The sequence below is a fragment of the Xenopus laevis genome, chromosome 4S, assembly GCF_017654675.1.
Source record: "Xenopus laevis strain J_2021 chromosome 4S, Xenopus_laevis_v10.1, whole genome shotgun sequence".
In the NCBI taxonomy this organism is placed as follows: domain Eukaryota; kingdom Metazoa; phylum Chordata; class Amphibia; order Anura; family Pipidae; genus Xenopus; species Xenopus laevis.
Window position 1 is genome coordinate 114,298,699 of NC_054378.1, and position 27,932 is coordinate 114,326,630.

General features: G+C 39.9%; 1 protein-coding gene across 2 annotated transcripts in view; it reads left to right on the forward strand.

Moving 5' to 3' along the window:
- Window positions 1-17,942, forward strand: part of eefsec.S (eukaryotic elongation factor, selenocysteine-tRNA-specific S homeolog) — a 151,640-nt gene extending 133,698 nt beyond the window's left edge. The window contains exon 7 of one of the 2 annotated variants that reach the window (XM_018259587.2): window positions 17,279-17,480. In XM_018259587.2, the coding sequence (XP_018115076.1) occupies window positions 17,279-17,328 (50 nt within the window). In that variant the 3' untranslated portion in view covers window positions 17,329-17,480. 2 annotated transcript variants of the gene reach the window in all.
- The last annotated feature ends 9,990 nt before the right edge of the window (window positions 17,943-27,932 follow it).

Genomic DNA, 27,932 nt, shown 5'->3' on the forward strand with positions numbered 1-27,932 from the left:
TACCTCCCCCCTGCACAGTTTTACCCCTGAATTCTGATTCCTCTAGAAATAGCAACCACATATGCAGAATGAGCGCAGCTGAGCTCACGGGCGCCATCTTCTTCTCTGAGTTAATCTTTGTGAAGTGAGCGGCGGTTCCCGATGACTGCACATGCGGCGAAAGAGAGGTGCTTCCCGTGAGCTCCGCTGCGCTCACTCAGCATATGCGGTCGCTATTTCTAGAGGAATCAGAATTCCATGGTTTAGTTGTTTAAGATGCCCATAGATGTACAGATCCCAAAAATTTTCGCACCATGGTGATCTGCGTTTAGTCACTTGGACAGTTAAGAATATTTTTGTCTGGTAATGATAATATCTTTGCATTTAATGCCTAACGATATCCATGGGTGACTGTCGTATAATTGCAATCTGTCAATTAATGGCCAGAACATCCTACTTTTACCTACTTTATTCCTACAATTTTAATCGGAATGGTTAGGTTGCACTAAAACGAACAATCACCATCCAAACATGCGTCGTACAAGGAGTAGAATCTGAATGTCTATGGGCAGCTTTACATAAAACATACTTCCCAACATTCCAATTGGACGATTAGAATGTTTTAGGCTGTATGGTCAACCCAACTGGGAACTGGGTACCCTTAAGCTCACATTCCCCCCACTCCGAACTGCAATCCCTAATTTAAACATGAAAAAGTGGTATTTTGTAACATTAATGACTTCTTCTTAAGGTGGCCATACACAGGTCAACAAGGCATGGTATCTGGTCAGTTAGACCGTAGTCCAAATGAATGTCTGGCGCATGAGGTTGTTCATTTGGGTCCTGAAACAACCTCTGTCTCTCTCACTCTTATGGGAGGTTTTGGGAATGACACTTTTTTATGTCTGTAATGATGTCAAAAGACACAATTTGGAAGCAGAATATTTTGGAAATGACTAAATTCCCCTTTAATTGTACTTGCAGCAATATTCATCAAGAATAGGGTTATCACTTTATATTCTCATTAATCCTTTATGATTAATATTTGACAGCGGTTATTTCCAAACAAAGTTAACTTGTGCTTTCTCGGTACCCAAATACATTTGTTTGCTGCCTTTTGTTTTACTATAAACCCATCGCCTACCACCTAAGGAGCTTAGCGGAGGTTATACAAGGTATTAAGCAACATTAAGACATCAGAATAACCAGTTTTTCTCTTCTTTGTGTTACGAGGAAAGCAAGCATGTTGCATCAAAGGCAATCAAAGGCTTTTTTACGAATATTAAGTATCAGTACAGCTGTGCTGTAAAGAACCTCGCTACAAATAAGGAGATGCCTGTTTTTCTTCGTCTTAATTTGCTTTGTTGTGATGACAACGGAGAACAAACCTGATTTCCAGAAATGAAAAATGTAATCTCCTTATCATTTAAAAGCAAGCTGCATATTTGTTTATGCACAATATACGCGGCATAGACGTTAAATAAAAGGGCTCTTGATTTTCCCCTCCACCATCTTATTAGCACTTGTGTTCTCTTCTCCACTCTCACTCCTGGTGATTGGAATGAGCTCGGAATCCAGCATGACACAGACTGAACAATGGGCAAATGGAAGCCGGTCTCAAGTAGGAGATAACTGGGGAACCTTAGGAGAATAATGAACGTACCGCTGGCTCCCTCATTGCATGCTCTTCATGTGAACAAAACAGACCTGATAACACTCTCCATGTAAACACACACGCTACTAACACATTTCTTGGTTTTTTGGGTTCTTTTATATATTCTTATCGCTCTGTGGGATGTTAAGTAGTGATGAGCGAAACTTTGGAAAAATTCACGAAAAAGCAAAATCTTTCGTACTGCATTGAAGTCAATGGGTCAATTTTTAAGCGTGACAGTTTTTACACACGTAACAATTTTTCTCGCTCCAAATGCATTAAAGTCAATGGGTGTTTATGGCTCCTTTTTTATCCAAATGCATTAAAGTCAATGGGAGTTTTTTCTTATGGATTCTTTTTTATCCAAATGCATTAAAGTCAATGGGCATTTTTTCTTATGCGTGTTTTTTTCACGCGCAAAATAATTCCCGTATTGCAAAATTCTGACTGCGAATCCATGGCTGGCGAACTCATCACTTATGTTAAATGGATTTGTCGGAGAGGCCTAGAACATAACTAAAGGAAAGTGATATTCTTTTTTTTCCCCATAAACCCATCGCCTGCCACCTAAGGAGCTTAGCGGAGGTTATACAAGGTATTAAGCAACATTAAGACATCAGAATAACCAGTTTTTCTCTTCTTTGTGTTACGAGGAAAGCAAGCATGTTGCATCAAAGGCGTTTATAGCTTCTTTTTTCTCCTAATGCATTAAAGTCAATGGGCGTTTTTCTTATGGATTCTTTTTTTATCCAAATGCATTAAAGTCAATGGGCGTTTATGGCTTCTTTTTTATCCAAATGCATTAAAGTCAATGGGCGTTTTTTCTTATGGTTTCTTTTTTCTCCTAATGCATTAAAGTCAATGGGCGTTTTTTCTTATGGCTTCTTTTTTATCCAAATGCATTAAAGTCAATGGGCGTTTTTTCTTATGTGTGTTTTTTTCACATGCAAAATAATTCCCAATATTCAGAAATTTGCTGCGAATCCATGGCTGGCGAACTCATCGCTAATGTTAAATGGATTTGTCGGAGAGGCCTAGAACATAACTAAAGGAAAGTGATACATATGGGATCTGCCATGCACTCCATTCTGCATTCCAGGCTTTAGGCAGCTAGAATGCATACCTCCCAACTGTCCCGTTTCCTGCGGGACAGTCCAGATTTTGACAGCTCAGCCTGTAGTCCCAGGTTTCTTACTGAAATGTCCCGACTTTCTCTTTGATCTCCTGCACTGAACAGCTAGAAAAAGATACAAGGTTTCTGTAACTTAATTAAAATAAGAGGCTTTTTGACAGAGAGTCCAGAACACTCAGCAGCTGCACTTGGATACTTTTTAACAATTTAAGATAAGCGGTCTCTTTGGAGAACTGAGATTCACAGCTTAAAGGGCAATTCATTTTCATTAGCAAAACTGTTATAACATAAAACATTGCAATAAAACTCCCAGAAATGTGTGGAAATCTTCCTAACCTGCCAAATTTTGTAAAATGGACATGGTAATTAGGAGGTGTGGCCATAAAATGGGCTTGGTCAACAGAATTTCACCGGGCTACGTGCGACACAGGTTATTGTCCCTCTTTTCATTTTTCAAATGTTGGGAGGTATGAGAAAGCATTCATAAACATTTGCGTTAGGGATGCACTAAATCTACTGCTTTGGGATTTGACTGAATTCCGAATCCTTTGTGAAAGGTTCATATGTAAACTGTAGCCAGAAAAGGTGAAAGGGAACCATGTCAAACATTTTTTTACCTCTTTGCATATGTGACAAAAGCCACATGATTTTAAGGATTCGGTTCAGCCAGACACTTGGATTTGGCCAAATTTGAATCCTGCTAAAAAAAACTCTGAATCTGGAACTGAATTCAGGATTTGATGTATTCCTAATAGGGATGCACCGAATCCAGGACTCTGTTCAGGATTCTGCCTTTTTCAGCAGGATTCCGATTTGGCCGAATCCTTCTGTCCGGCCGAACCAAATTTGCATATTCAAATCATGTGACTCTTGGTCATAAAAGGAAGTAAAAATATTTTCCCCTTCCCACCCCTAATTTGCATATGCAAATTAGGATTCGGTACGGTATTCGGCCAAATCTTTCACATAATTCAAAATAGTGGATTCCATGCATCCCTAATTCCTAATTTGGGTGTATGCAGGAAATTCGTGAATTTTTCGCGAAACGGGACAAATTCGCCCATCACTGCACTTCAAACATTTGGACCAACATCTCCAATAAAGTTATATATATGACCTACATGTCTCCGCCCTATTAAAAAAAGCGTAAGAGTACTAACAAAGTTTCGCTTGGTAGAATTGAACGCTAGCGAAACATCGCTATGGTCGTGCTGACATATTAACGCTAGCAAAACTTCGCCAGCATTCGGCTGCTAAGACGCAACGTCACATTTGAATGAATTAGCATAGTGGTAGTGAATTTACACCTGGCGAATTGGAGAGAAGTGTGGTGGAGCGTTCGATTGGGAAAATTCGGCTTTTAGTGAATTTGGCCCATAATGTTAATAAACACCATCAAACTCAATGCACAGAGGGAGGCGAAAGGTAGCGAAGTTGCGCTAGCATTAATTTGTCAAGCAAAGTGAAGTTACTCTAGCGATGCCTAATTTGCATACGGCACCAAGTTAAAGTACAATGGACGTATATGCAGCATAAACTACATTACACTACACAAGCCTGGGTAACATTCATTAAATAAAATAGAGGTTTTATATTGCACTACACATGTGCCCACTGTATAGTTTAGGTGCCATATATTAGGAAATGTAGGGGGGGTACCCAAAAAAAAAATCTATGTTTTTCAGCCTATCGCCCTAAAAATGTAAAAGACGCCAGCGTTTTTTTGGAACTTAGAAAAAATGTCAACTATTTTTGAAGATCCTCCTTTCTACTCTATTGCACTTCGCCTGGTTTGAAGTGGCGAAGCCAAGTCTGGCGCAAGAGGTAATGCTTAGTAAAATCCGCAAGTTAGTGAATTAGCATAGTTATGGCCCTTTGCCAGATCGCAATTTCGCCTGGAATTAGGGTACGAAGTAGCGCTAGAGTATGTCTACTTCGCTAGTGAATTTACGCCAGCACCCGTTAGTAAATCGGCAAAGTGCCAAAATTACATCACGCTGGCGAATTTTTGCTAGCGTTGGCCACTTCGCCCTTTAGTAAATTAGGTTCTCCTAACAAAGTACAACATAATGAGCATGTTCTTTATCATCCTTTAAGTAAGTAACGCAAGCTCAGTCTGTATTCAGAGAAACGGTGATTCACAGCTTTCAAAATACAGCACAAACGAGAATGATTTATTTTTGTAATCATGATTTTAGCTTCACGATAATGTTCTGCGGGGATGTAAAGCAGATCGATGTGCCTAAATGATGGTGCAGATGTTCCACTCGGCATTAGAAAAACAAGTAAAGGCTTAGGAAATGGCAAGTCTTGCTATACTGTCTCTGACCTTGTGTTGAACGGACAGAGCTGTGGGAACTCAGGAAAAAAGTCTACACCATTTCATCAATTTTTCCCTCTATGCTAAATACAAACTGAATAGGAAAAAACAACATTACTTTAAATGGTGTGTAATGGGCCCCCACCGGGACCCCATTACTGTTCAAATTATCCAAAACCCGTTTTGGTTCCCACTGCACTGAACAAAGGTCCGCAGAGCAATGGTTAAAAGGGAGTCGTGTTTGCTCGTCTGGCATCCAACATGAAAGTGATGCTGGCAATTGGAAGCAATTTGCAGGACTGTTTGATGATTCTATTAATTATGGCACCAACAAACAGTGCTTGGAATCAGTTTTGCTTTTCTTGCATTCTTCTTTGATTACTCACAGTTAGAGCGCAGCCAAGATATGCCTTTCAGGGTACAACCATTGTTCTTTGTAGGAGAACAACCCCATAGCTTTTTTTTTTTTTTTAGGACGGGACTAATAATTATTTTATATTTACATTACTGGTACAATTGGTCTTTTAACCGCTGCACATCCCTGTGTTCAAAGGCTTGCAATTAGTTATGACATCTAAGACCTCAGGAATAAAAGTGTCACATGCATCAAACTAGACTTAAAGGTTCATTTCTTACAGTTTTTAGTCATCCCCCCCATCTGACTCTATAGCTTGCTCCCTTGAGGGGAAAAACAATTTCCGAATTTTCTGTGGAGGCGGGAGGTGCACAGAGTACAGGTCAGGAGACAGGCCTCTGGGACATCATTCCGACTTCCTGGGCCGGGTCAGTGTCATTAAGGGATCCTGCCATTGGAAAACATGTTTTTTTTTCTTCTTCAAAACGTATCAGTTAATAGTGCTACTCCAGCAGAATTCTGCAATGAAATCCATTTCTCAAAAGAGCAAACAGATTTTTTTATATTAAATTTTGAAATCTGACATGGGGCTAGACATTTTGTCAATTTCCCAGCTTTTTATTCGATCTTGCGCTAAAATCCTTCACATTCGATATTCGAATTCGAAGGATTTTACTTCGAGGGTCAAATTCGAGGGTTTATTAACCCTCGATATTCAACCCTTAGTAAATGTGCCCCCAGATGTCAGTAACAGGCCAAGTAATCCACACTTGCAAAGAACTCCAAACAAATAAGTCCATAAATGAAATGATGTGTAGTAAAGTGGAATGACACAAGGAATAAGTATTGAACACACTTACTGAAATTTATTTAATACTTAGTAGAAAAGCCTTAGTTGGTAATGACGGCTTCAAGACACCTCCTGTATGGAGAAACTAGTCGCATGCATTGCTCAGGTGGGATTGTGGCCCATTCTTCCTCACAAACATCTTCAGGTCTTGAAGGTTCTGGGGCCTCTTTTATGAACTCCATGTTAATAAAAATTCTATTCTAGCAGCTTTTATTTTCTTTTTCTGAAACCAATTGAGAATTTCCTTGGCTCTGTGTTTGGGATCATCCTCTTGCTGAAATTTCCACCCTCGTTTCATCTTTAGAATCCTGGTAGATAGCAGTAAATTCTGATCAAGAACAGCAGCGTAACTACAGCTAACCGGGCCCCCCTGCAAAAAAATCTTCAGGGGCCCCGGCTTAGCTGCACGCATGCACGTACACCTGCACGCGCATACACGCATCCGCTGACCTCCTTCAGCGCTCGCACATTAAGCTCTCCTGTCCCTTCGGAAAGCCTCAGATTCGCCCAGCCGCTAAATTACTTGTGGCAAGCGGCAATCTTGGTGGCCGCACACAGTGTGCAAGGAATTTCAGTTCAGCAGACCCCTTGGTCCGGGCCCCTCTGTCCCCCGGGCTCCCCCGCAACCGCGGGGTCTGCTGTATTGTAGTTACGCCACTGATCAAGAATGTCCCGGTACATTTCTCCATTTCTCCTTCCTTCAATTATATGAAGTCTGCCTGTACCATATGCTGATAAACAGCCTCACACCATGATGTTCCCACCTCCAAACTTCACTGTTGGTATAGTGTTTTTGGAGTGATGTGCAGTGCCATTTCTCCTCCAAACATGGTGTGTGCAATGACATCCAAAGATTTAAATTTTGGTCTCATCTGACCAGGCTAAATTCTTCCAGAATTTCATTGGTTTGCAAACTTTAAACAAGCTTCAACATTCTTTTTCTTTAGCAGTGGAGTCTTGCACAGTGAGCGTGTATGGAGGCCATGTCAGTAGAGTGTATTACTTTTTGATATCTTTGAAACAACTGTACCTGCTAATTCAAGGTCCTTCTGAAGCTCTACGTGACTGATCCTTGGCTCCTGGACAACTCTTCCTTTGACTCCTCTTTATCGCGGGGAGAACCTGGTGAAATGTTGTTCTTTCCACTTCCAGATTATGGCCCCAACAGTGCTCACTAAAATACCCAGAAGCTTAGAAATACGAATGTAAACCAATGTCATTAGTATGTTTCACAACAATAAGGTTGTGAAGGTCTTGGGAGAGCTCTTTGCAGGTTTCTTGGGATCAAGTACAAGCTACTGTTTTATTATTACAGAGAAAAAGGAAATACATTTTTAAATATTTGGATTATTTGATTATAATGGCGTCTATGTGAGACACCCTTTACGTATTTCGGAGCTTTCTGGATGACAGGTTTCCGGATAACAGATCCCATACCCTTATATATAAATAAGTATGTATGGGATCCATTACAGGAAGGCCATTTCCCTTAGACTCCATTTTAAGTAAATAATTGACTTTTTTTTTTTAGTAACGTTTTCTTTATCCCACAATATATTTAATCCTTATTTGAGGTAAAACAATCAGATCAGGTTCATTTCATATTTAAATGATTTTTTAGTAGACTTAAGGAATGGCAATTCAAATTATGGAAAGATTCCTGCCATCTATCTATCCAGTGTCGGACTGGCCCACCGGGATACCAGGAAAAATCCCCGTGGGCCCAGGTGTCAGTGGGCCCTTGTGCTGCTAAACATTTGGCTTATTTCATGGCCATTCCCTATTTCTATGAGAAAAAGAGGCTAAATAGATGGAATAATAGATTATAGTATGTAAAGAAAAGAGACTAGGAGAATAGAGGTTGAGTGAGGAGAGGTAGAATAATAGTACTGAGAGTGGGCCCCTGGTCTAAGGTTTTTGGGTGGGCCCCTTGTGTCCCAGTCCGAGAATTTATCTATCGACCATCTATCTATACAGTGTATATATAAGTATATATAAAATAAATGAAATATTATTATGAAATATATAAAACCTGACACGTGTTTCTTTGATTTGCCACCATTTCCAAGGATTTTACGTATGAATTATTTTCTTGGCCACTGCACAATTTTTTGTTTCACTGCAGCCATTTATATCATTTTTGACATGACACAAACTGCCCAGAAATCAATTCATTTACAAAACTAAGTCATTTTCTAGCGGAAACAGAAAAAAAATGACTATGAATGTTTTCTCTGATTGAGCACTGCAGCCAGAACTTAATTAAAGGCTGAGATTATTTTTTTATTTTTACCTTGTAAATCGAAGCTTTACTCGCTCATTGTTCAGCAGAGATTAAACCGTACAGTAAGTTAAACAAGGCTTCCATCTAAAAATATCCGTCGGCTTCAGATATTAAGTAGCTAATGTCGTCTTCACTGACAGATGTATTTCCTTCATTTCCTTGCACTCAAGGAACGCCAGGCATGTGTTGTGTAAGGGGAGAATTCCATGGAGAGAGATGGAGGGACTGATTGGAACGCTGTCTGGCTCTAGGACAGTGGCTTCTAGGAGCTTGGTATAACTTAGCCAGTGGAGTCCACAGACCTCCTGGCACCAGATAGAAAAGAAAGGGTTCCTTGCCATTTTGTCAGGGTATGATACCAGTTTCCTGCTTAACTGGGCAGAACAGATCCTGGAGGGGCAGATTAACTTGTTCAAAGCACTGAAAGTAGCAAGTCGCTGACATCTCAGGTTGCACCAGGTTAAGGCAATAAATGGACAATATGCCAGACTTCCCATTTCTCTGTCTGGTTGCCGGGAGTCTTCTCTTCAGGGATTAAATACAATCTAAGGACAAAAAAATAGGAATGTTTTGCCTGCTGTATTAATATCTATATTTCATTGTACACCACTAATTTAAAAGGGTTATTTATCAAAATCGATTTTTGTTTTTCCGATTTTTTTTTCAAGTACAGTAAAAAACTATAATCCACAATTTGACCTTATTTATCATAGAGAAAACTGGATAAAATCCCTTTGGAAAAAATTTGTTTTTTTTTTAAACTCTGAATTTTTTTGAATCTTTGGCCGAAACTCGACGGAGACCATGATATCTTCAAATTTGAAATGGGACATTTGCCATTGACTTCTACAGGACCCCGACAGCTTGGAAATGGAGTATTTTCGGATTCAGACCTTTAGCAGCCTTGGGCGAAATAAATTTTAAAAAAAATCATTGTCTTTTTTCCACTAAAAATCGGTACTTTTTAGTGAAAGAAACTCAATTTTTTTTACATTCGGACATTAATAACCCCCTAATTGTTCAACCTAATGATAGGATCATTATCCAGCACTGCTCAATGAATTCATCTACATACACTGGCACACATAAGGAACAAATCTGTGTATATGTTGGTTTTTGCTTATGTTGCCAAAACCATGACACATTTGCCAGCTGCATATTAAATCTAATGTTTCCAGAATCTAACAAGTCGATATCAGGCAGATATTATTTTCGCATTTGATTAACAGTGTGCCAAAATCCTTGTGCCTTACCTTAAGAATCCATAAAACTAGATAAATATAGCAGATAAAGACAAAATTGACTACACACATTGCAGGTGTGGGACTTGTTATCCAAAATTGGGTACCCTTGTAATTTTGCTAATTTAAATGCATGGAACTGCCCAATACTGATTACTGGCAACACCAAATTGGTTGGATTAGCTCCTTAAGCCTTGAACTTCATAGGTAATCATGAGAAAAGGTATTTTAGGTGGCAAATTGCAAGTTGTGCTTCTGTTTGACTCTCCTCTGAAGAGTGACAGCATGAGATCCTCAAAGCAACTCATAAAAGATCTGAAATCAAAGATTATTCAGTATCATGGTTTAGGGGAAGGCTACAAAAAGCTATCTCAGAGGTTTAAACTGTCAGTTTCAACTGTAAGGAATGGAATCAGGAAATGGAAGGCCACAGGCACAGTTGCTGTAAAACCCAGGTCTGGCAGGGCAAGAAAAATACAGGAGCGGCATATGCGGAGGATTGTGAGAATGGTTACAGACAACCCAAAGATCACCTCCAAAGACCTGCAAGAACATCTTGCTGCAGATGGTGTATCTGTACATCGTTCTACAATTCAGCACAATTTGCACAAAGAACATCTGTATGGCAGGGTGATGAGAAAGAAGCCCTTTCTGGACTCAAACAGAGTCGCTTGTTGTATTTAAAAGCTCATTTAGACAGGTCACAGTCATTTTGGAACAAAGTGCTTTGGACTGGTGAGACAAAAATTGAGTTATTTGGTCATAACAAAAAGCGCTTTGCATGGTGGAAGAAGAACACCACATTCCAAGAAAAACACCTGCTTACTACTGTCAAATTTGGTGGAGGTTCCATCATGCTGTGGGGCTGTGTGACTAGTTCAGGGATTGGGGCCCTTGTTAAAGTCGATGGATCAGTTGAATTCAACCCAATATAAACAAATTGATAATGTTCAAGCATCAGTCACAAAGTTGAAGTTACACAGGGATTGGATATTCCAACAAGACAATGACCCTAAACACACAGAGGGAGAAGTACATTATTTTGGAATGGCCGTAAAAGTCTCCCGACTTGAATATCATCAGAAATCTATGGGATGATTTGAAGCAGGCTAGTGCGTGGTGTATGCCTTGGGCAGTAGTCCTTTATAACCTTGCTCAGGAAACAAGTGTATGCTCTGTGGTCGCTGCTTATTTCCTGTTTTGAAAATACAAATCCTTTGTTTAAAATATGCTGTGGATGAAAGCGGGAATATGAGCAGTTTATTCATTCAATTCAAGTGGCAATACATTTATAATATCAGATGTTGCATCAGCACAGCGGATGGAACATTTATAATAAAGGAGAAGGATAAGTGATGTCAGCGCTCCAGAAGCAGCAGGATTCAGCAAAACATATTGAGATTGCACATAAAAGAAACTGGCTGGCCTCCATCTTTCATCTGGATCCAGCAGCCTCGCCAAGGCTTCGACGGGCTTTATAAGTAACGCACAATGGGTCCTGGGATATTTTAGTTACTTTTAATGGGCAATCACACTAGAATATGGAATTGATTTAAATGCATTGATGCACAATGTTCACTTAAGTTGCCCATTATAGAAAAATAGAGATTAGATTTGCTAATTAATGGGCAAGGCATGATGATGTATTATGGACTGAAACACAACAGACTGGACATTTGAATGTGAATTTTTTTGTTCACAGATGATGCGATTTTTAAAAATGTATATAAGGGTTCAGGTATTTTTGGAAGACTTGGGGGCAGATTTTCTAAAGGGTGAAGTGGCCGTCGCTAGCGAAAATTCAACAGAAATCCCACCCGCAGGGACATCAGCAATTTAATAACCGGCGTAGAAAGAGACCATCACTAGCATAGTTTCACACCCTATTGCCAGGCGAATTTGCGCTCAGGCGAACGATTGTTACTCTAGTGCGAATTTTACCTCTTTCGCCAGAGTTGCCTTCACCACCTTAGACCTGGGGAACTGATAAGATGAAGTTACATCCTCCTCAATCTTATGTCAGTGACATCATATCCTGGCATTTTTTCATATTTGAAAGCAGGTTAGGCTTCAAAAGTTCTAACTATTTATGTGTTAACATTTTCTTCCCAACCATTTGAGGGGCATGCCACATTTGTTTTAGGGTGGGCTCATGTCTAGGACATTAGAGGATCTCTTTTGTCTTTATTTTACTTCCTTGGACATAATAAGTGGCCACTTCAAGCATTTGCACCAAAATCATTAATAAAGAATGTGACCTATATGCACCTGCCCTATTCAAATTGACCTAAGCGTAAGCGTACTAACGAAGTTTTGCTAGACAGAAATGAACATTAGCAAAAGTTCTCTAGGAAATGCTCGCGCTGACGAATTAACGATATCGAAACTACGCCAGCATTTGGCTAATGAGACGCAACTTTGCATTTTTTTTGAATTAGCGTAGTGGTAACGAATTTACGCCTGAAGTGTTGCAGAATTTGCCCCATAGTATTTGATCTCCATCATTTTTGCATTATTTGGATGAGTAGGGGGTCAGTGGGGGAACATCTACATGCTACCCTTGCCTCTCTTTAATAGAATGTTACCCTCTATTAAGTTGAGGGGTGCTGCAGTTTTTTTTTTGCATTTTATATAACTATAGGATAGTTGTGCTTATAGTGTGGGCTAATTTTTCCAATACAGGTCATTATGTCTCATTTTTCAGACTGCAGTGAAAAGGCACTAAGTCTCTTGCAGGTCGGGGCTGACCAACAGTTTCCAGTCTGACAATTGTCTTCTGTACCTAAATGGAAGCAGCCATGTCCCATGAAACATGCAGTAAAGGGACTCCAATAGGACAGCCCTGTAGAAATTGTGAGCTTCATTGAGTAGGGCTTCTCTATGTTGGCAGTTGTCTTCTTGTATAGTGCTGGAAAATAGCATTGTAAGTATTCATACTCTGATCCCTTTTATAGGACTTCTTTAATATAATGTTGGTGCAATCACAAGCTTCAAAAGAACAGTTCAGTGTAAAAATAAAAACTGGGTAAATAGGCTGTGCAAAATAAAAATGTTTCTAATATAGTTAGTTAGCCAAAAATGTAATGTATAAAAGCTGAAGTGACTGGATGTGTAACATAATAGCCAGAACACTACTTCCTGCTTTTCAGCTCTCTAACTCTGAGTTAGTCAGTGACTATAAGGGGGGCCACATGGGACATAACTGTTCAGTGAGTTTGCACTTAATCCTCAGCATTCAGCTCAGATTCAAAATCAACAGTTATGGCCCATGTGGCCCCCTCAAATCACTGATTGGTTACTGCCTGGTTACCAATCAATGGAAACCAAGGGAGCTGCAAAGCCAGGGTTCTGGCTATTATGTTACTCATCCAGTCACTCCAGTTTTTATATATTAAATTGTTGGCTAACTAACTATATTAGAAACATTTTTGTTTTGCACAGCCTATCTATTTACCCAGTTTTTATTTTTACACTGAACTATTCCTTTAAAGTTAATAGAAATAAGATGCAGTTGCTGGCATGTCGGGTTAAATGCAGTTGACGCCATCGGAAAAAAAAGAGAATGTTCACATGCTGCCACCAATAGCCCTTCATGTATTCATAACTGAGCAAATCACCTGGGTCCGCAGACCTCCTGTCTCCAGCAATTTGTGAGCATCGGAATCTTTTGTCATGTCTTGGAATGGGAATCCTTATCAGAGTTCCACTATAAGGGCAGAGAGGCTGATTAAGTGTTTGAGATAAGGTTATGCGACACCACAGGTTTATAAATACCACAAGTGAAAATGGCCCTCCGTCTGGCAGCTCCATTTCAGAGCATTCAACTGACAGTCAGCACCATATGCACTTCTTGGGTTCTGTCCTATCAGTAAGAGGAATGGCACAATACAAGGCGCTCCCTGGCGACCCGGCTGCACCTAGATTCTGTCTGCCCGAGGCAACGGCGCAATTCTAGCCTGCGGAGAGGCCTTATCACGTCTCAGTCGTGCAACTGAGAGCGGCTGTGTAACAAGCCCAGGCATTCCTGATAATGAAAACCAAGATGCAAAAGTTCCCCCAAAGTCTAGTCTTGTGTATTACTTGCTATCAATGTGAGAATGAGCCAAGCTAAACCTGAACGAAGGTGGCAGCTCTGCAGAACTTCTCATTCGTGCTCCGTATTTGTGAAGTTAGAAAGCAATTAAAAAATGTTTTATGCCAAATGAAATGAGCTATTTCTGAAACAGTTGTTCTCCTTATTCCTTACACACAGCCCGTCGCTATTGCAGAGTCAGTAGAGAGAGTCTAGAGTAGATAGAATCCTTTACAAAGTTAAAGGTGGTACATTAAATAAAATGTATATTTTGCTATATGCTACATTTAACACCTACATTGTTATATAGTATTGTACCTAGAGTAGCCCATTAAAGTCAATACTGCTCATTGACTGCACCTACACATACAACTGACCAGAGAATCCAACGCTAATGCCTTTATTAAAGGGGACCTGTCACCCAGACATAAAAAAAACTGTATAATAATTAATAATAATTTTCAAATGAATGTAAAATCCAATTTGTTTTTGAATGCATTCATAGCTGTTAGTAAATCTCAGCTGTCAATCAGATATTGCCTGTCCCTCCTCTATGCCTTAGACATATTTACTTTCACTTTCCATTCAGCACTTCCTAGATGTCACTGCTCTCCCCACATTACCATGTTCTCTTAACCATTTAATTGTGTAACCAGGACATGGGGATGGACATCAGGTCCCCCATTCTGGTGCACAAACAAGATTCTGAGATGATGCAACATTTGCCTTAATAACAGTGTCCACAAAATGACTCCTGCCTGCTTGTTATAATTATGAGTTTCCAGATCTAAACAAGATTCAAATAATTAATTTAGGGGCAGATTTATCAAGGGTCGAAGTGAATTTGAGGGAATCGTTGAGTAAAAAAATTAAATTCGAAGTAATTTTTTGGATACTTCGACCATCGAATAGGATACTACGACTTCGAATTTACTTTGACTCCGCTTCGAAGTGAAAATCGTTCGAATATTCGACCATTCGATAATCGAAGTACTGTCTCTTTAAAAAAAACTTCGACTTCAATACTTCGCCAAATTAAACCTGCCGAATTGCTATGTTAGCCAATGGGGACCTTCTACAAACTTTTCTAAGTCTATACACATCAAATAAAAATAGTTTGATCGTACGCTAAATCGATTTAATCGTTCGATCGACCGATTTTTATTCGATCGTAGGATTGCCAAATTCGGTGAAAAAACTTCGAATTCGAAGTTTTTCAATTCGATGGTCGAATTTCGAAGTTTTTTGTACTTTGAAATTCGACCCTTGATAAATCTGCCCCTTAGTGTAATTAAAGTTTGTTTTGCGTGAATAACGAGATAAAATATGATTTTGAATCATTTTTTCCTGTGATGGGTCCCTTTTAATAACATGCACAAGACGTGGCGCCATTTGCCCTAAATTGCAGTAAGAAAAACAACCATGATTCACTAAAGACGATGCTAATTCGCAAAAACAGATATTGGACCTGTTATACAGAATGCTTCCAGTATGGATTAATTATATCTTAGTTTATAACAAGTACAAGCTACTGTTTTATTATTACAGAGAAAAAGGTCATTGTTAAGAATTTGAATTATTTGGATAAAATGGAGTTTATGGGAGATGGCCTTTCTGTATTTTGGAACTTTCCAGATAACGGATCCCATACCTGTACACAAGTTGAAACAAACCTTCTTTGTTGGGGAGATTGCATTAAAAAAAAGGCTAAGTTTCAGAACTGAAATACTTAGGAGCAAAGTCACTAAAAGGTGAATTTTCGTCTGGGAAGGCTTCGCCACACTTCGCGCCACTTTGTCAGACATTAATTTGCAGCGCATATGCAAATTCATCAAAATGCGAAGTTGCGCCTTGGCAGCCAAATGCTGGCGAAGTTTTGCTAGTATAAATTAGTCAGCACGAGCATTTCATAGCGAACTTTCACTAATGTTCATTTCTGCCTAGCGAAACTTCGTTGGTTAATTGACACTTAGGTCAATTTGAATAGGGCTGGTATATATTGGTCATATAAATATAATATACAAAAGCCATGAATATCTTGTAAATTGTATTCTTATAAACGGTGAGTTCTGATGTCATCAGCTATAAACAGTGAGTTCTGATGTAATTTCTGTCACATGACTCACTGAAACTTGTGTATTATAATAAAGTACCCCCTGTTGCAAAATATGAGGATTTTAGAAGATACCTTGGGGTTCCATGACCTGTATAAAAACACTCAGCCTTCGGCCTCGTGTTTTTATATGGTCATGAAACTCCTCAGTATCTTATAATATCCTTATATTTTACAATAGGGGGTACTTTATTCACTATTTATTAGAGATGTTGGTGCAAATGCTTGAAGTGGCCACTTATTATTACACATGTCCAAGGAAGCCAAATAAAGACAAAAGAGATCCTCTAATGCCCTAGACATGAGCCCACCCTAAAACAAATTTGGCATGCCCCTCAAGTGGTTAATAAAAAAAATATTTAAAAAAATAAAGGTACAACTTTTAAACACAATCCCACTTTAAAATATGAAAAAACGCCAGCAGGCATACAGGATATGATGTCACTGACATAAGATTGAGGAGGATGTAGCTTCATCAGTTTGCCAGGTGTCACCTTGCGAAGGAAACTCTGGCAAAAGGGGTAACGTAATGGAAAATTCACACTTTAGTGAATTTGGGGAGTAACGATTGTTCGCATGAGCAAAAATGCACCTGGTGGAAGGGCGCAAAACTGTGCTAGTGACGTTCTCTTTCACTAGTGAATTGCCCTGTACACCTGTTAGTAAATTGGCGATGTTCGAATTTCGAAATTTGACCTTTGATAAATGTCTCTGTTTGTTTTAATGATAAATATTGTCACCCCAGTAATCAAACGTTGGGTCTTCTTGTTGTTTAGGATGGTTTTTCATGATCCTTTCTTTTGCCATAAAATTATAGAAAATAGCAGATGAAACGAGGTGCATAACTCATGCTGTGACACTTCTTGTTTCTCAAACTGCATTCCCACATTTAGGGCAGAGACACACTTGGAGATTCGGGGAGATTAGTCGCCCAGCAACAAATCGCTGCTTTTTCAGCAAAAAATCTCCCCGAACTGCCTTCCATTCAGCGGGATGGCACTCGGAGCGATTCGTTTTCCCAAATCTCCCGAAGTTTCCTCATGAGGCGACTCTGGACAACAAAATGCTCTGAGTGCCGTCCCGCCGGTGATTTAGATTCTAGCCGGCGGGAAGGCAGTTCGGGAGATTAGTCGCACGAAGTAGAGGCGGTTTGTCGCCGGACGACTACATACCCCCGAATCTCCACGTGTGTCTCTGCCCTTAGACTGAAAAGGGTACAAAACCCTTAGTTTACTGGATTACTCTGATGAGCTTTGTGTATGTTTTTCTTTTTTTCAGATGCTCAGTTGATCAGATCATATTTTTTATTGCAGATGGTTTGCAGCTAGAAACAAAGAAGATGCTCGTAACCTCCAACAAGAAGCGGAAAGGAAAAGGGGATGTGGAGGCCGCTAAGGAAGAGGAGATTAAGCAGGACAGCCAACCCATACTCATCACTCTGTGGTTCAAACGATACATGTTTGACCCCCAGAAAAAAATGATTCAGTCTTGATTCAAACTCCTCTTTTGCCGGAGGGTCTCTGAAATATCCCCATGGGCTGAGCAATAGCATGAGGTGCCTTGCAGGTTGGCCGCATGGCCAAAACATTGTAATTTTGTTTACAAGTAAAACTATATTCTTCATTATTGTTGATGCACAGAATGAGAGGTTAGCTGTTTTAACTTTCAAATACTTAGGTTTAATTTGCTGTATTTGAATTCTCTCTCTCTCTCTCCCCCCCCCCATCAAGTTAAAGCTGGTCATACACAGGCAGATTTGAGCTGCTGATTCAGCCCTCCACACCAAATCAGTAGCTTATCTGCCTCTGTATGGGGCTACCCTTAAGGGCCAGGGTCAGACTGGGGAGCCCACCAGGACTGCTGACTAGGGCCCCCCGTCCCCCTCCTGCGCATGCTTACACGGCGCTGCGTGCCACTGAAAACACTTTTTTTAAAAAAAAAACAAACCACGAGCATCGGGTGAGGGGGTCTGGCCCGGCGGTGGTCCATGAGGGTCAGGGCCCACTGGGTTTTTTCCCGGTTTCCCGCCGGGCCAGTCCAACACTGGTCAGGGCACACAGGCAGATTCCAGGAGACTAGTCGCTCGGTAACAAATCTCCTCTTCTTCGGGCGACTAATCTCAACCAAACTGCCTTCCCGCCGGCTAAAATGTAAATCGCCGGCGGGATGGCACTCTGAGCAATTCGTTTTCCAAAGTCGTCCAAAGTTTCCTCATGAGACAACTTCAGAAAACTAAGTGCTCCGAGTGCTATCCCACCGGCGATTCACATTCTAGCCAGCGGGAAGGCAGGGGAAGCATTTCGGGGGGAAATTAGTCGCCCCGAAGAAGAGGATTTGTCGCCGGGTGACATCTCCCCGAATCTGCCTGTGTGTCCTGACCCTTAGGCTGCCATACACAGGGAGATCCGCTCGTTTTGCTATGTCACCAAACGAGCAGATCTTTCCCTGATGTGCCCACATTGCGATGGGTGATATCGGGCTGATCCGATCGTGGGCCCTAGGGACCAATGATCAGATCACAATGCAGTCCATACGGGCGGTCGGATCGTGAGACCACATCAACTGACAGATGCGGCCGCGATCCGACAGGACTTTTTAACCTGCCGATCGAGATCTGGCTGACTTTCAGCCAGATATTGATCGGGGAAGCCCGTCGGAGGACCCCACACATGGCCAATAAGATGCCGACTTTTATCTGCCTGTGTATGGGGGCCTTTACTGCCTCAGGCCCAATGATTGAATCTCAATGACAGGAATACATGTAGTTGGAATGAGGATCAACAAGGTGACGAGGTCCGCGCTCCGACTGGATTTTTAAACCTGTCCGATTTTAAACCCATTGATATCTGCCCGATTTTCTTTTATCGGCCTATGTATGGCCACCTATAGACATCTATGATGATCCAATCACTGTCCTGAGGTGCCAAATGATCAGATCAGCACTATTTGGCCGTGGAAGTAGGTTTCCAAATCAGGCAGAGATCTGTGGCCTCACCAAACCAGCAAATGTTAATTATGGCCAATCCCTAGCAATTGAAATTTTGAAAAGCTGACAATACCCTCTCAGTCTGGGGTCAAATCATTGACATTTTCCTATCAATATCTGTTTGGGGTTAAGCGAATGGCCATTTAGTGCATTAACGTCTATATGCAATGTAACCTCACCACACTGCCTGGGTATTTTGTAATTGATTCTGCCCAATCTGACTCTCTATATGTGTTTAGTTATATTATATAAATTCATTTTTTTTATATAAGGAAAAGTCATTTAGGGATATTAAATGCAGAGAATAAAGGGTAATGGAACAGTAAGCATCTCCTATAAATCAGGGATATTTGTATTGGCGCTGCAACACTTCCACTTTGTCAACTCCGCTGGATCACTGAAGGTTAAAAATCGAAGTCCTATTTAAACTTATTAACTACTGTATAATTGTAGTGGTTTAATGAAGAAAAAATATTTTTGCAATGGTGTAACTTCAAGATCTGTTTCATAAACAAATAAAACTGCTCACTCGTTATTTATGGCAGAGACACACGTGGAGATTTGGGGAGATTAGTCGCCCATCGAAAAATCGCCTCTTCTTCTGGCGACTAATCTCCCCGATTTCCTCAGAGCGCTTGGTTTTCCTCGTGAGGCGACTTCGGAAAACGAAGTGTTTCAAGTGCCATCCCGCCAACAGGAAGGCAGTTTGGAGAGATTAGTCGCCAGAAAAAGAGGCGATTTGTTGCCGTGCGACTAAATCTCCCCGAATCTCTTAGTATGTCTCTGCCCTTATTCTTCTGGGCCCCGGCCACTGAGTTTGGTATCTTCGTTTTACACTGGAATCCTTAAATACATTTATCATAATTATTATCATTGATTTTCAACAAAACATTTTGATTTTCATTCTTTAAAAACACTTAAAGCTGAATGTATTTGAGAATTAAATAAAAATAAACAAGTTACCTGTGCTTTGATCAGAAAATCGGTGCTTGTTTCCTGAGCAATTTATTAGTTTTTTAGTTTTTTTTAAATATAAAATGTGTGCCCAAATAGATTTTTGATTGATACTGACATTCGTATTGGATATTATCAACATCAGCGCTGCACAATGTGTTGGCACTCTAAAAAACATGTTAAAGGAGAAGGAAAGCTACGGAGGCAGTTTATTGCAAATAGATTAGCTGCAATATTGTAAGCTGGAATGCTATATTTATTCTGTAGAATGCTTTACCATACCTGAGTAAAAAGCTCTAGAAACTCTGTTTGTTTAGGATAGTAGCTGCAGTATTAGCTTGGTGTGACACCACGTCCTGCCTGAGTCTCTCCCTGCTCACTTATAACTCTGGGCTCAGATTACAGCAGAGAAAGGAGAGAGAGAGGAGCAAACTGAGCATGCTCAAGCCCTAGCCCTGGAGGTTTAAGCTGAAAACAGGAAGTCTGATACAGAAGCCCATGAGTACACAATAGAAGGAAAGAAATGCTGTGTTTCTTTTGACAGAGGACTCAGAGCAGCATTACTTTGAGGATTTACTGGTGTATTTAGGTGGACTTCTTGATAAGGCTTACTTTTTAGTGAGGGGGTAGGAAACAAAATAAATTATATTTTTGAAATCCAAGCATAGTAATTTATTTGGAACCTATGGTTCTCTGGCATCTGACATCTTCCTAGGTATGGGACCTGTTATCCAGAATGTTTGGGACCTGGGGTTTTCCAGATAGCAGATCTTTCCATAATTTGGATCTTCATACCTTAAATCTGCTAGAAAATCATGTAAACATTAAATAAACCCAATAGGCTGGTTTTGCTTCCAATAAGGATTAATTATATCTTAGTTGGGATCAAGTACAAGGTCCTGTTTTATCATTACAGAGAAAAGGGAAATCTGGATTATTTGGATAAAATTTAGTCTATGGGAGACAGTCTTTTCATAATTCGGAGCTTTCTGGATAACGGGTTTCCTGATAACGGATCCCATACCTGTACAAAAGGTGTTGTTTGTTAAACCCAAGTATTGTGTGGGAAATCCAACAACGCATTTCTAAACATTTTTAACTGTACTTTGTGCTTTTAGGGAACTTTTTCTATAAATCTTTTACCTCTGCAGAGGAAGCCTTAAAATGAATGGGGATCTAGGCACTTAAGTGCAGACAAGATGGACCTGCTGGTTCTTCCCTGCCGTCAGATTGTCTGTTTCTACATAGTTCAATTGAACATAAACACTAAGGGGCATATTGATCAAGCTGTGTAATGAATGTGATGCACTGTTCCTCTCTCAGCATCTGTTTCTCTTAATTCTCTCTTCATGCAGCAGTTGGGTGTCAGATATTCATTGACAGTTAGATCCAATATATCTTATAGGGGGGCTTCCTTTCCTAGCAGATGGGTTAGAGCTCACTCAAATAACTAATTCTAGTACAAACACAATCTAACAAAATAACTGCCTTTTGCACAAATTCTGCATGTAGAGAGACATGATGTCTAGTGTTTTTAATAGAGTGAGCTCTAATACATCTTCTAGGCAAAAGGAGCCCCCCTATAAGATATATTGGATCATTCATCTGACACCCAACTGCTGCATGAAGACAGAATGAAGAGAAACAGATGCTGAGAGAGGAATAGTGAAGATAAACTTGATCAGTACAGAATATTTAATTGATTATGTTTAGAAAACTTCTTATTTCAGTATGCTGAAGCTTATATTCATTTCCTCATTTGGAAACACTGAGCTGTCTGGGTGAAATCCAGAGAGGTGACGACCCTAATCACAGTGTTGCCCTCAGGCAGATTTGGGTAGCGGGTGTGTAGTGAATCATCAGGACAGTGAAGGGGGGTGTGGTGGACATTATTAGCAGCGGTAATTGAAATCTCGCAGTGAGCCTGAGGGTCCCCAGACCATCACTGATAAAAATAAATCACAGTTTGATTGCCACATATTGAGAGGGCAAGACGAAGAAGAGAAAATGTCACCATTCTGAACAATCTGTGGTGGTTCACCTTCAAACAACTAGTTGTTTTCAGATAGATCACCAGAAATAATGACTTTTTCCAATTACTTTCTAGTTTTTATTTGTGACCGTTTTTCTAATATTGAAGTGTAAAGTGTCATTTTTCACCTTCTAAAGCAGCTCTGGCAGGAGGGGGTCGCAGACCCTCCCCCCCAAACTGTTCTAAATTGATACATTTAGTTGATACATTTCTTATCTTTGTCGCTGCTGAGCAGAATCCCTGGGTTTCATTAAAGGCAGCTGTTAGAATTGATACAATAGTTGCTGATATTCCAGAGATGCTGCTAAAAAATGTATCAACTAATTGTTGCAAAATTGTAACAGTTCAGAATCTGCACCTGAATTACTGAGTTGTCAGACTCAAACACCAGAGACACAAACATTCAACTTTAAACTTAGATTTTGGAAAAACAGTAAAAAAAATAAATAATGGAAATTAATTGAAAAAAGTCTTTATTTCTGGGGAACAATCTGAAAACAACTGAACTAAAAAAAAAGTGTTTGGAAGGTGAACAACCGGGAATCGATCACTGTTTTGGAAACAATTTTTTGTACCTGATGTTTTTCTCATTCTTGAAGGACAAAATAAAAACTATTTTTAAAAAAATATCACCAGTGCTCCAAGAGTCCATAATCATGAATAACAATAAATATATCTTGGTAGGCACGAGGACAATGTTAGAAGCATTCGGTTGCCTCTCTATTGCTTTAGCTTAGTGGGTGGCGGACAAAGAACTTGAAACAACCCCTTATTCACTTTAAATGGAAACTGCCAGGTGAGTTTTGTGCAGATTATAATCAATCAAAAAACACCCACTAATGTTGGAGACTTGAGCGAAATATACACCCCTTGGTAGCCCCCGACAACAGGTGTGAAAAATGATTACTTTTTATCTTATCTTTGAGTAAACTTATGATAATCCCATTCGTTTAACAAAAAGTGTTTTTCCTACAGTGTTCCAAAAGGGATATTATTACAAATAATTAAGCTCATATTACAAAATAAGCATTGAAAAGCCATTATGAGCACAGTCTTCTTCACCTGTTCTGTCAGTCTGTATTGTTACCTATTTTTATATGTGCCTACCTTATTTTACACCTCTGAGAAATATGTTGGTACAGGTATGGGATCTGTTATCCAGAATGCTCAGGATCAGGGACTTTACGGATAATGGATCTTTCTGTAATTTGGATCTTCACACCTTAAGTCCACTAGAAAATCATGTAAACCCAATAGGCTGGTTTTGCTTCCAATAAGGATTAATTATAGGGATGCACCGAATCCAAGATTCGGTTTGGGATTCAGCCTTTTTCAGCAGGATTCAGATTCAGCCGAACCCTTGTGCCTGGCCGAACCGAATCCTAATTTGCAAATGTAAATTAGGGGGCGGGTAGGGAAAGCACATGAGTTTTCGTCACTAAAGAAGAATTTTTCCTTCCCTGTCTCTAATTTGCATATGCAAATTAGGATTTGGTTTGGTATTCAGCCAAATCTTTCACCAAGTATTCGGGGATTCGGTTTGGTATTCAGCCAAATCTTTCCCCGAGTATTCGGGGATTCGGCTGAATTCCAAATAGTGGATTCGGTGCATCCCTAATTAATTGTGTCGAGGTCAACGCCAGGTACAAAAATGGATGAATCGACTGCAGGAAGATAATATGAGCAATATTGCTGAGACCAGAATGATGACACGAGTGTATCAATTTGTTCTGTTCTACCTGATGAAAGTTTGGGGACTTTCTACTTATGTCATGCTGACCTAGAATATGATAGAATATTATTAGGAAAAAGAGATGTATCTTAAAGTGGTATACAGATATATAGTAGATATAGTATATATATATATATATATATATATATATATATATATATATATATATATATATGTGATTAAAATGAAGGCTACCTTATCAATTGTATCTTAGTTTGGATCAAGTACAAGGTACTGTTTTATTATTACAGAGAAAAAAAGGAAATCATTTTTAAAAATTTGGATAAAATGGAGTCTATATGGCAGACAACCTTTCTGGATAACGGGTTTCTGGATAACGGGTTTCATACTTGTACCTCATAAACCTGATAATAAACTCTTGCTTTTAGACTCCTTCAGATGAAGCATGTTTTCCTTGGCCAAAAGAAAAAGACAAAGTGGAAATATTGTTAGATTCCTCGAGTAGTTGTGATTGGGGTGTAATCCTTGGCCATATTATTGGTCATTTTAAGTCACACAACAGACAATAGTTCAGCAGATAACTCACTCCACGTTTGTAGCAGTTTTCAACCCCCTGTTGCTTTTTCTTTGTTGCGGCAGTTTAAAAACACTGTTGACTTGGTAACTGATACCCCAGTAATATAATACATTGTCGGTGAATAATAAAAATCCCTGTTAATGCGTTGCTCCGTTTTCTATAGATCAAAGATTTAAATGTTATTTTTGTCTGATACTCACAATCTTACTGGTCCTGCAGGTGGTGTTTCAACTTTGTATTCTTCTTGTATTGATTCTGGAGGAAAATGAAGAGGAAAATCTGGCCGCTGTTTACAGATCTTTGGTTTTTTTTAAGGAACATATTTCTACTATATCACAATACCGAGAAGCCTGGAGCAAATACACAATTGGTGTAAATGTAGAAACAGAGGTACATTATAAATGAATGGATGTGGAGCTTTTTCTGTTACAGAAAATAAAACCAGAAATTTCTAATTGGTTTTCCAATTCTAGTAAGAAATTATTGTTCTGAAACAGCTGGAGGTCCATCCTCAATACAGATTCTTGTTGGGAAATTTTCGGAAGCAGTTGCAGAGCCATACGTAGCTTCTAGTAGAGGTTGCTATCTTCTCTTATACATACAGCTCCTATTTACGTCCTGCTGTTCCTATTGTCCTCGCTATTGTTCCACAAATAACATGGAACATTAGAAAGATGTCCATGACATATAGGCTTCTTGTATAATATCCCCCATTCCCCTGTGGCTCAATGGCCAGATAGAATATAGACTCTGCCTGTTTATGCTGCCTTTAAACTCCTGGAGACAAACCAGTTGCTCACCCTGTTGCAACTTGTTCTATATATTAAAGATATGTCAATGGCCATTTGAGTTCAGGCACAATAATACAAATTGCATGCCTTCCGTGTATTCCAATTTGGGGGGTCATTTTAATATTAGAATAAAAAAGTACTTATTTAGTAATGGAAATCACTAGATTGGGTTGGGTTTAAGGCTGGAGATAACAAGAGCTGGGAAATTGTACAAAAGGACACCGGGCTTGGGCTCTGTCTTTTTGTCCAAAATGTACCCAACAAAATGTAGACTTATTTCAATACCTTTGATGTTGTCCTAAAGCAGTGATCCCCAACCAGTAGCTCGTGAGCAACATGCTAAAGTATGCATGGTATGGTCAACCTTGTAGAAGTTTCTGATTCACAAATTTAAACTTCAAATTAAATTAAGCCCAAAATTTGCACATCTACATCTGGACTTTCCAGAATTAGGTCCGAAGGGGCAACCCAAATCCTAGAGTGACTCATTGTTAAGCCTAATTTTGTTGTTTACAGCTGCTACTGAGAAAACTTTTCGTTCCTAAATTGGCTGTCTGGATCCACTCCTTCACTAGCAGATATTCAGTCCCTCCTAAATCAACTCTGTTGGCAAGTGTCACGATCGGCTCCCTAAATCCAGAACAGGTGCTAAGCTCCCTGGTCACTGCTCTGCTTCTGCCAGTACCAGCCACCTTTCACTTCGGGAGGAGTCCTCCACCAATCGGATGTCGCCAGGAGCCAAGCAAGGGTTCTGGACTGGCAAAGGGGCACAGTCGTTATCAAGGTTTAGGATGGAAGGTTCAGTTCGAGGAATGGACGGAAAGCGTAGTAAGAAAAGCCGGGGTCGTTGTGGGCAGAGTTCAAGCAAGGTCAGACAGGCTGGGTCGGTACAGGCAGCGTTCTAGGATAGTCGAACAGGCAAGGGTTGGTATCAGTAGAATCGTCAAGCAGGCAGATATTGGATTTAGCAGAGTTCAGAGTAGTCAGGCAGGCAAGGGTCAATATTGGCAGAATTCAGCATCAGAGTCAAACAGGCAGGGGTCAAAACCAGAATATATCAACAGAATAAACACACCCAGGACCTAACTAAGTAGACCCTTACATCGGCAATATGCTTTCATACAAAGCCCCTTTAAATACGTTTGAATTTCGCACTATGATGTCATTACGCCAGCGCGTAAAACCATGAAGTGCACGACGCGCATGCCATAGGAGACCCGGCGCTATGAAGAAGAGGATGCCTGTGGCGGGCGTCCCCGCCGGCCCAATAGACACCAGGATGAGTCTTTACATTGAAGCAATAAGGATTAAATCATCAGAATCACATCTAATATTTACGGAAACTTTGTCATTATTCTGGGATCAAATTGATTCTAGCTTCAAATCACATACTTCAGGTTTGTTACAGTTACTGTATAATCTCTCCTTTAGTGGTTCATCTGGCGTGGCAACATATTTCAGTGTCCATTCCTTGTTGTAGGATTGCACCATTTAAGATCCTTGTAATATATTCATTGAGTGTTGTTCAGTAGATAGGTTGTTTGATTTGGTTTTAATTCATTCCGTTTACCATGTTGAACAGTTCAGGTGTCATCACCAATTAAAGATTCAAATTTACAATTCATTTTTCTTTTAGGCATTCAGCCAAAGCAAGTTGTAATGGTACAGCCTCATTGTACAGCTTTGATCTTTTGTTTAAATTCTGCTGGTTTAATTTGAAAATAATAAAAACATTTTGAAAGCTGAAAACAAGAGTCTGGTTCTTGGGCATGACCTATAATACCGTGGCTTTTTATTTCTCTGTTAACTGCAGGTTAAATGGAGGCGTGTCACTCAGTGATGGGCGAATTTGTCCCGTTTTGCTTCACGAAACGGCAAAAAATTCACGAAACACAAATTTTGTTGCCCGCATTAAAGTCAATCGCATACGAATAATGTTGTCGCACAACAGTTTTGACTCAAGCGACTATTCTGACACGCGTCCAAATTTTTATAAAAATGTATTAGCCTGTGACGAAATGTGGAAATTCGCCACAAATTCACGCCTGGTGAATTTATTTGCCCATCACTACTGTCAATGCCTTGTTGTTATTTCGTTATAACTACTGGAAGAGCGTTTTGGATCGGGATCATCCCTGGTGAAAGCTGTCAGGTCTAGAAAAGTCTAGACAAAAGAATGTTCCTTTTTAACAGCACTTCTACATGATTTGCCGTAGCGCATTACTCCAGGTTATTTATCAGTATATTAATAATAATAATGAGTTATTACTAGGGTTAAATCCATGTTGTGTACATGACTATCTGACCCAAGATCTCATCAGGAATCTTTACTGGATGCACATTTCTCCTGTGCTCTGGGCCCTGCCTCTCCCCAAAACTGACCTCCTCCTGCTCTCATCTCCTATTAGATACCCAGGATTTATAACCAATGGCATAGGCTCCTGCGCCATATCAATATCTAAATAAAACTCTTTTTAATTCTTAAAAGAACTTTTGTTATTTTTGGCTCTGTAGCTCAGACCAGTTCCTGCCCTGTTAAAATAACCTTTCTTGACAGCTATGTAGGATTCTCTCATGTTCTGTCATCATATTTTATTTAGTATTCAATTTTACTATAAAGGCAAGTTCTAACTGATTCTAAGCGGTTTGCTGACATTTTATTTCACAAATTTAGGAACAAAGTAAATGGTAATTGTGATGTGCAAAAGTTTGACCAGCCTAGTAAGTCTGTATTTAGTATCTCCACTTAGGCACAAATCATAGCATGTAAACACCTTTTTTCCATTCTAGCTGTAGGGCAGGGGTGGCCAAAGGCAGATCGGAATATACCAGTAGACCTTTAGCTGGTGATCAGTAGATCTCACTGTCAGGGTCGAAACTAGCCCAGCGGGACACCGGG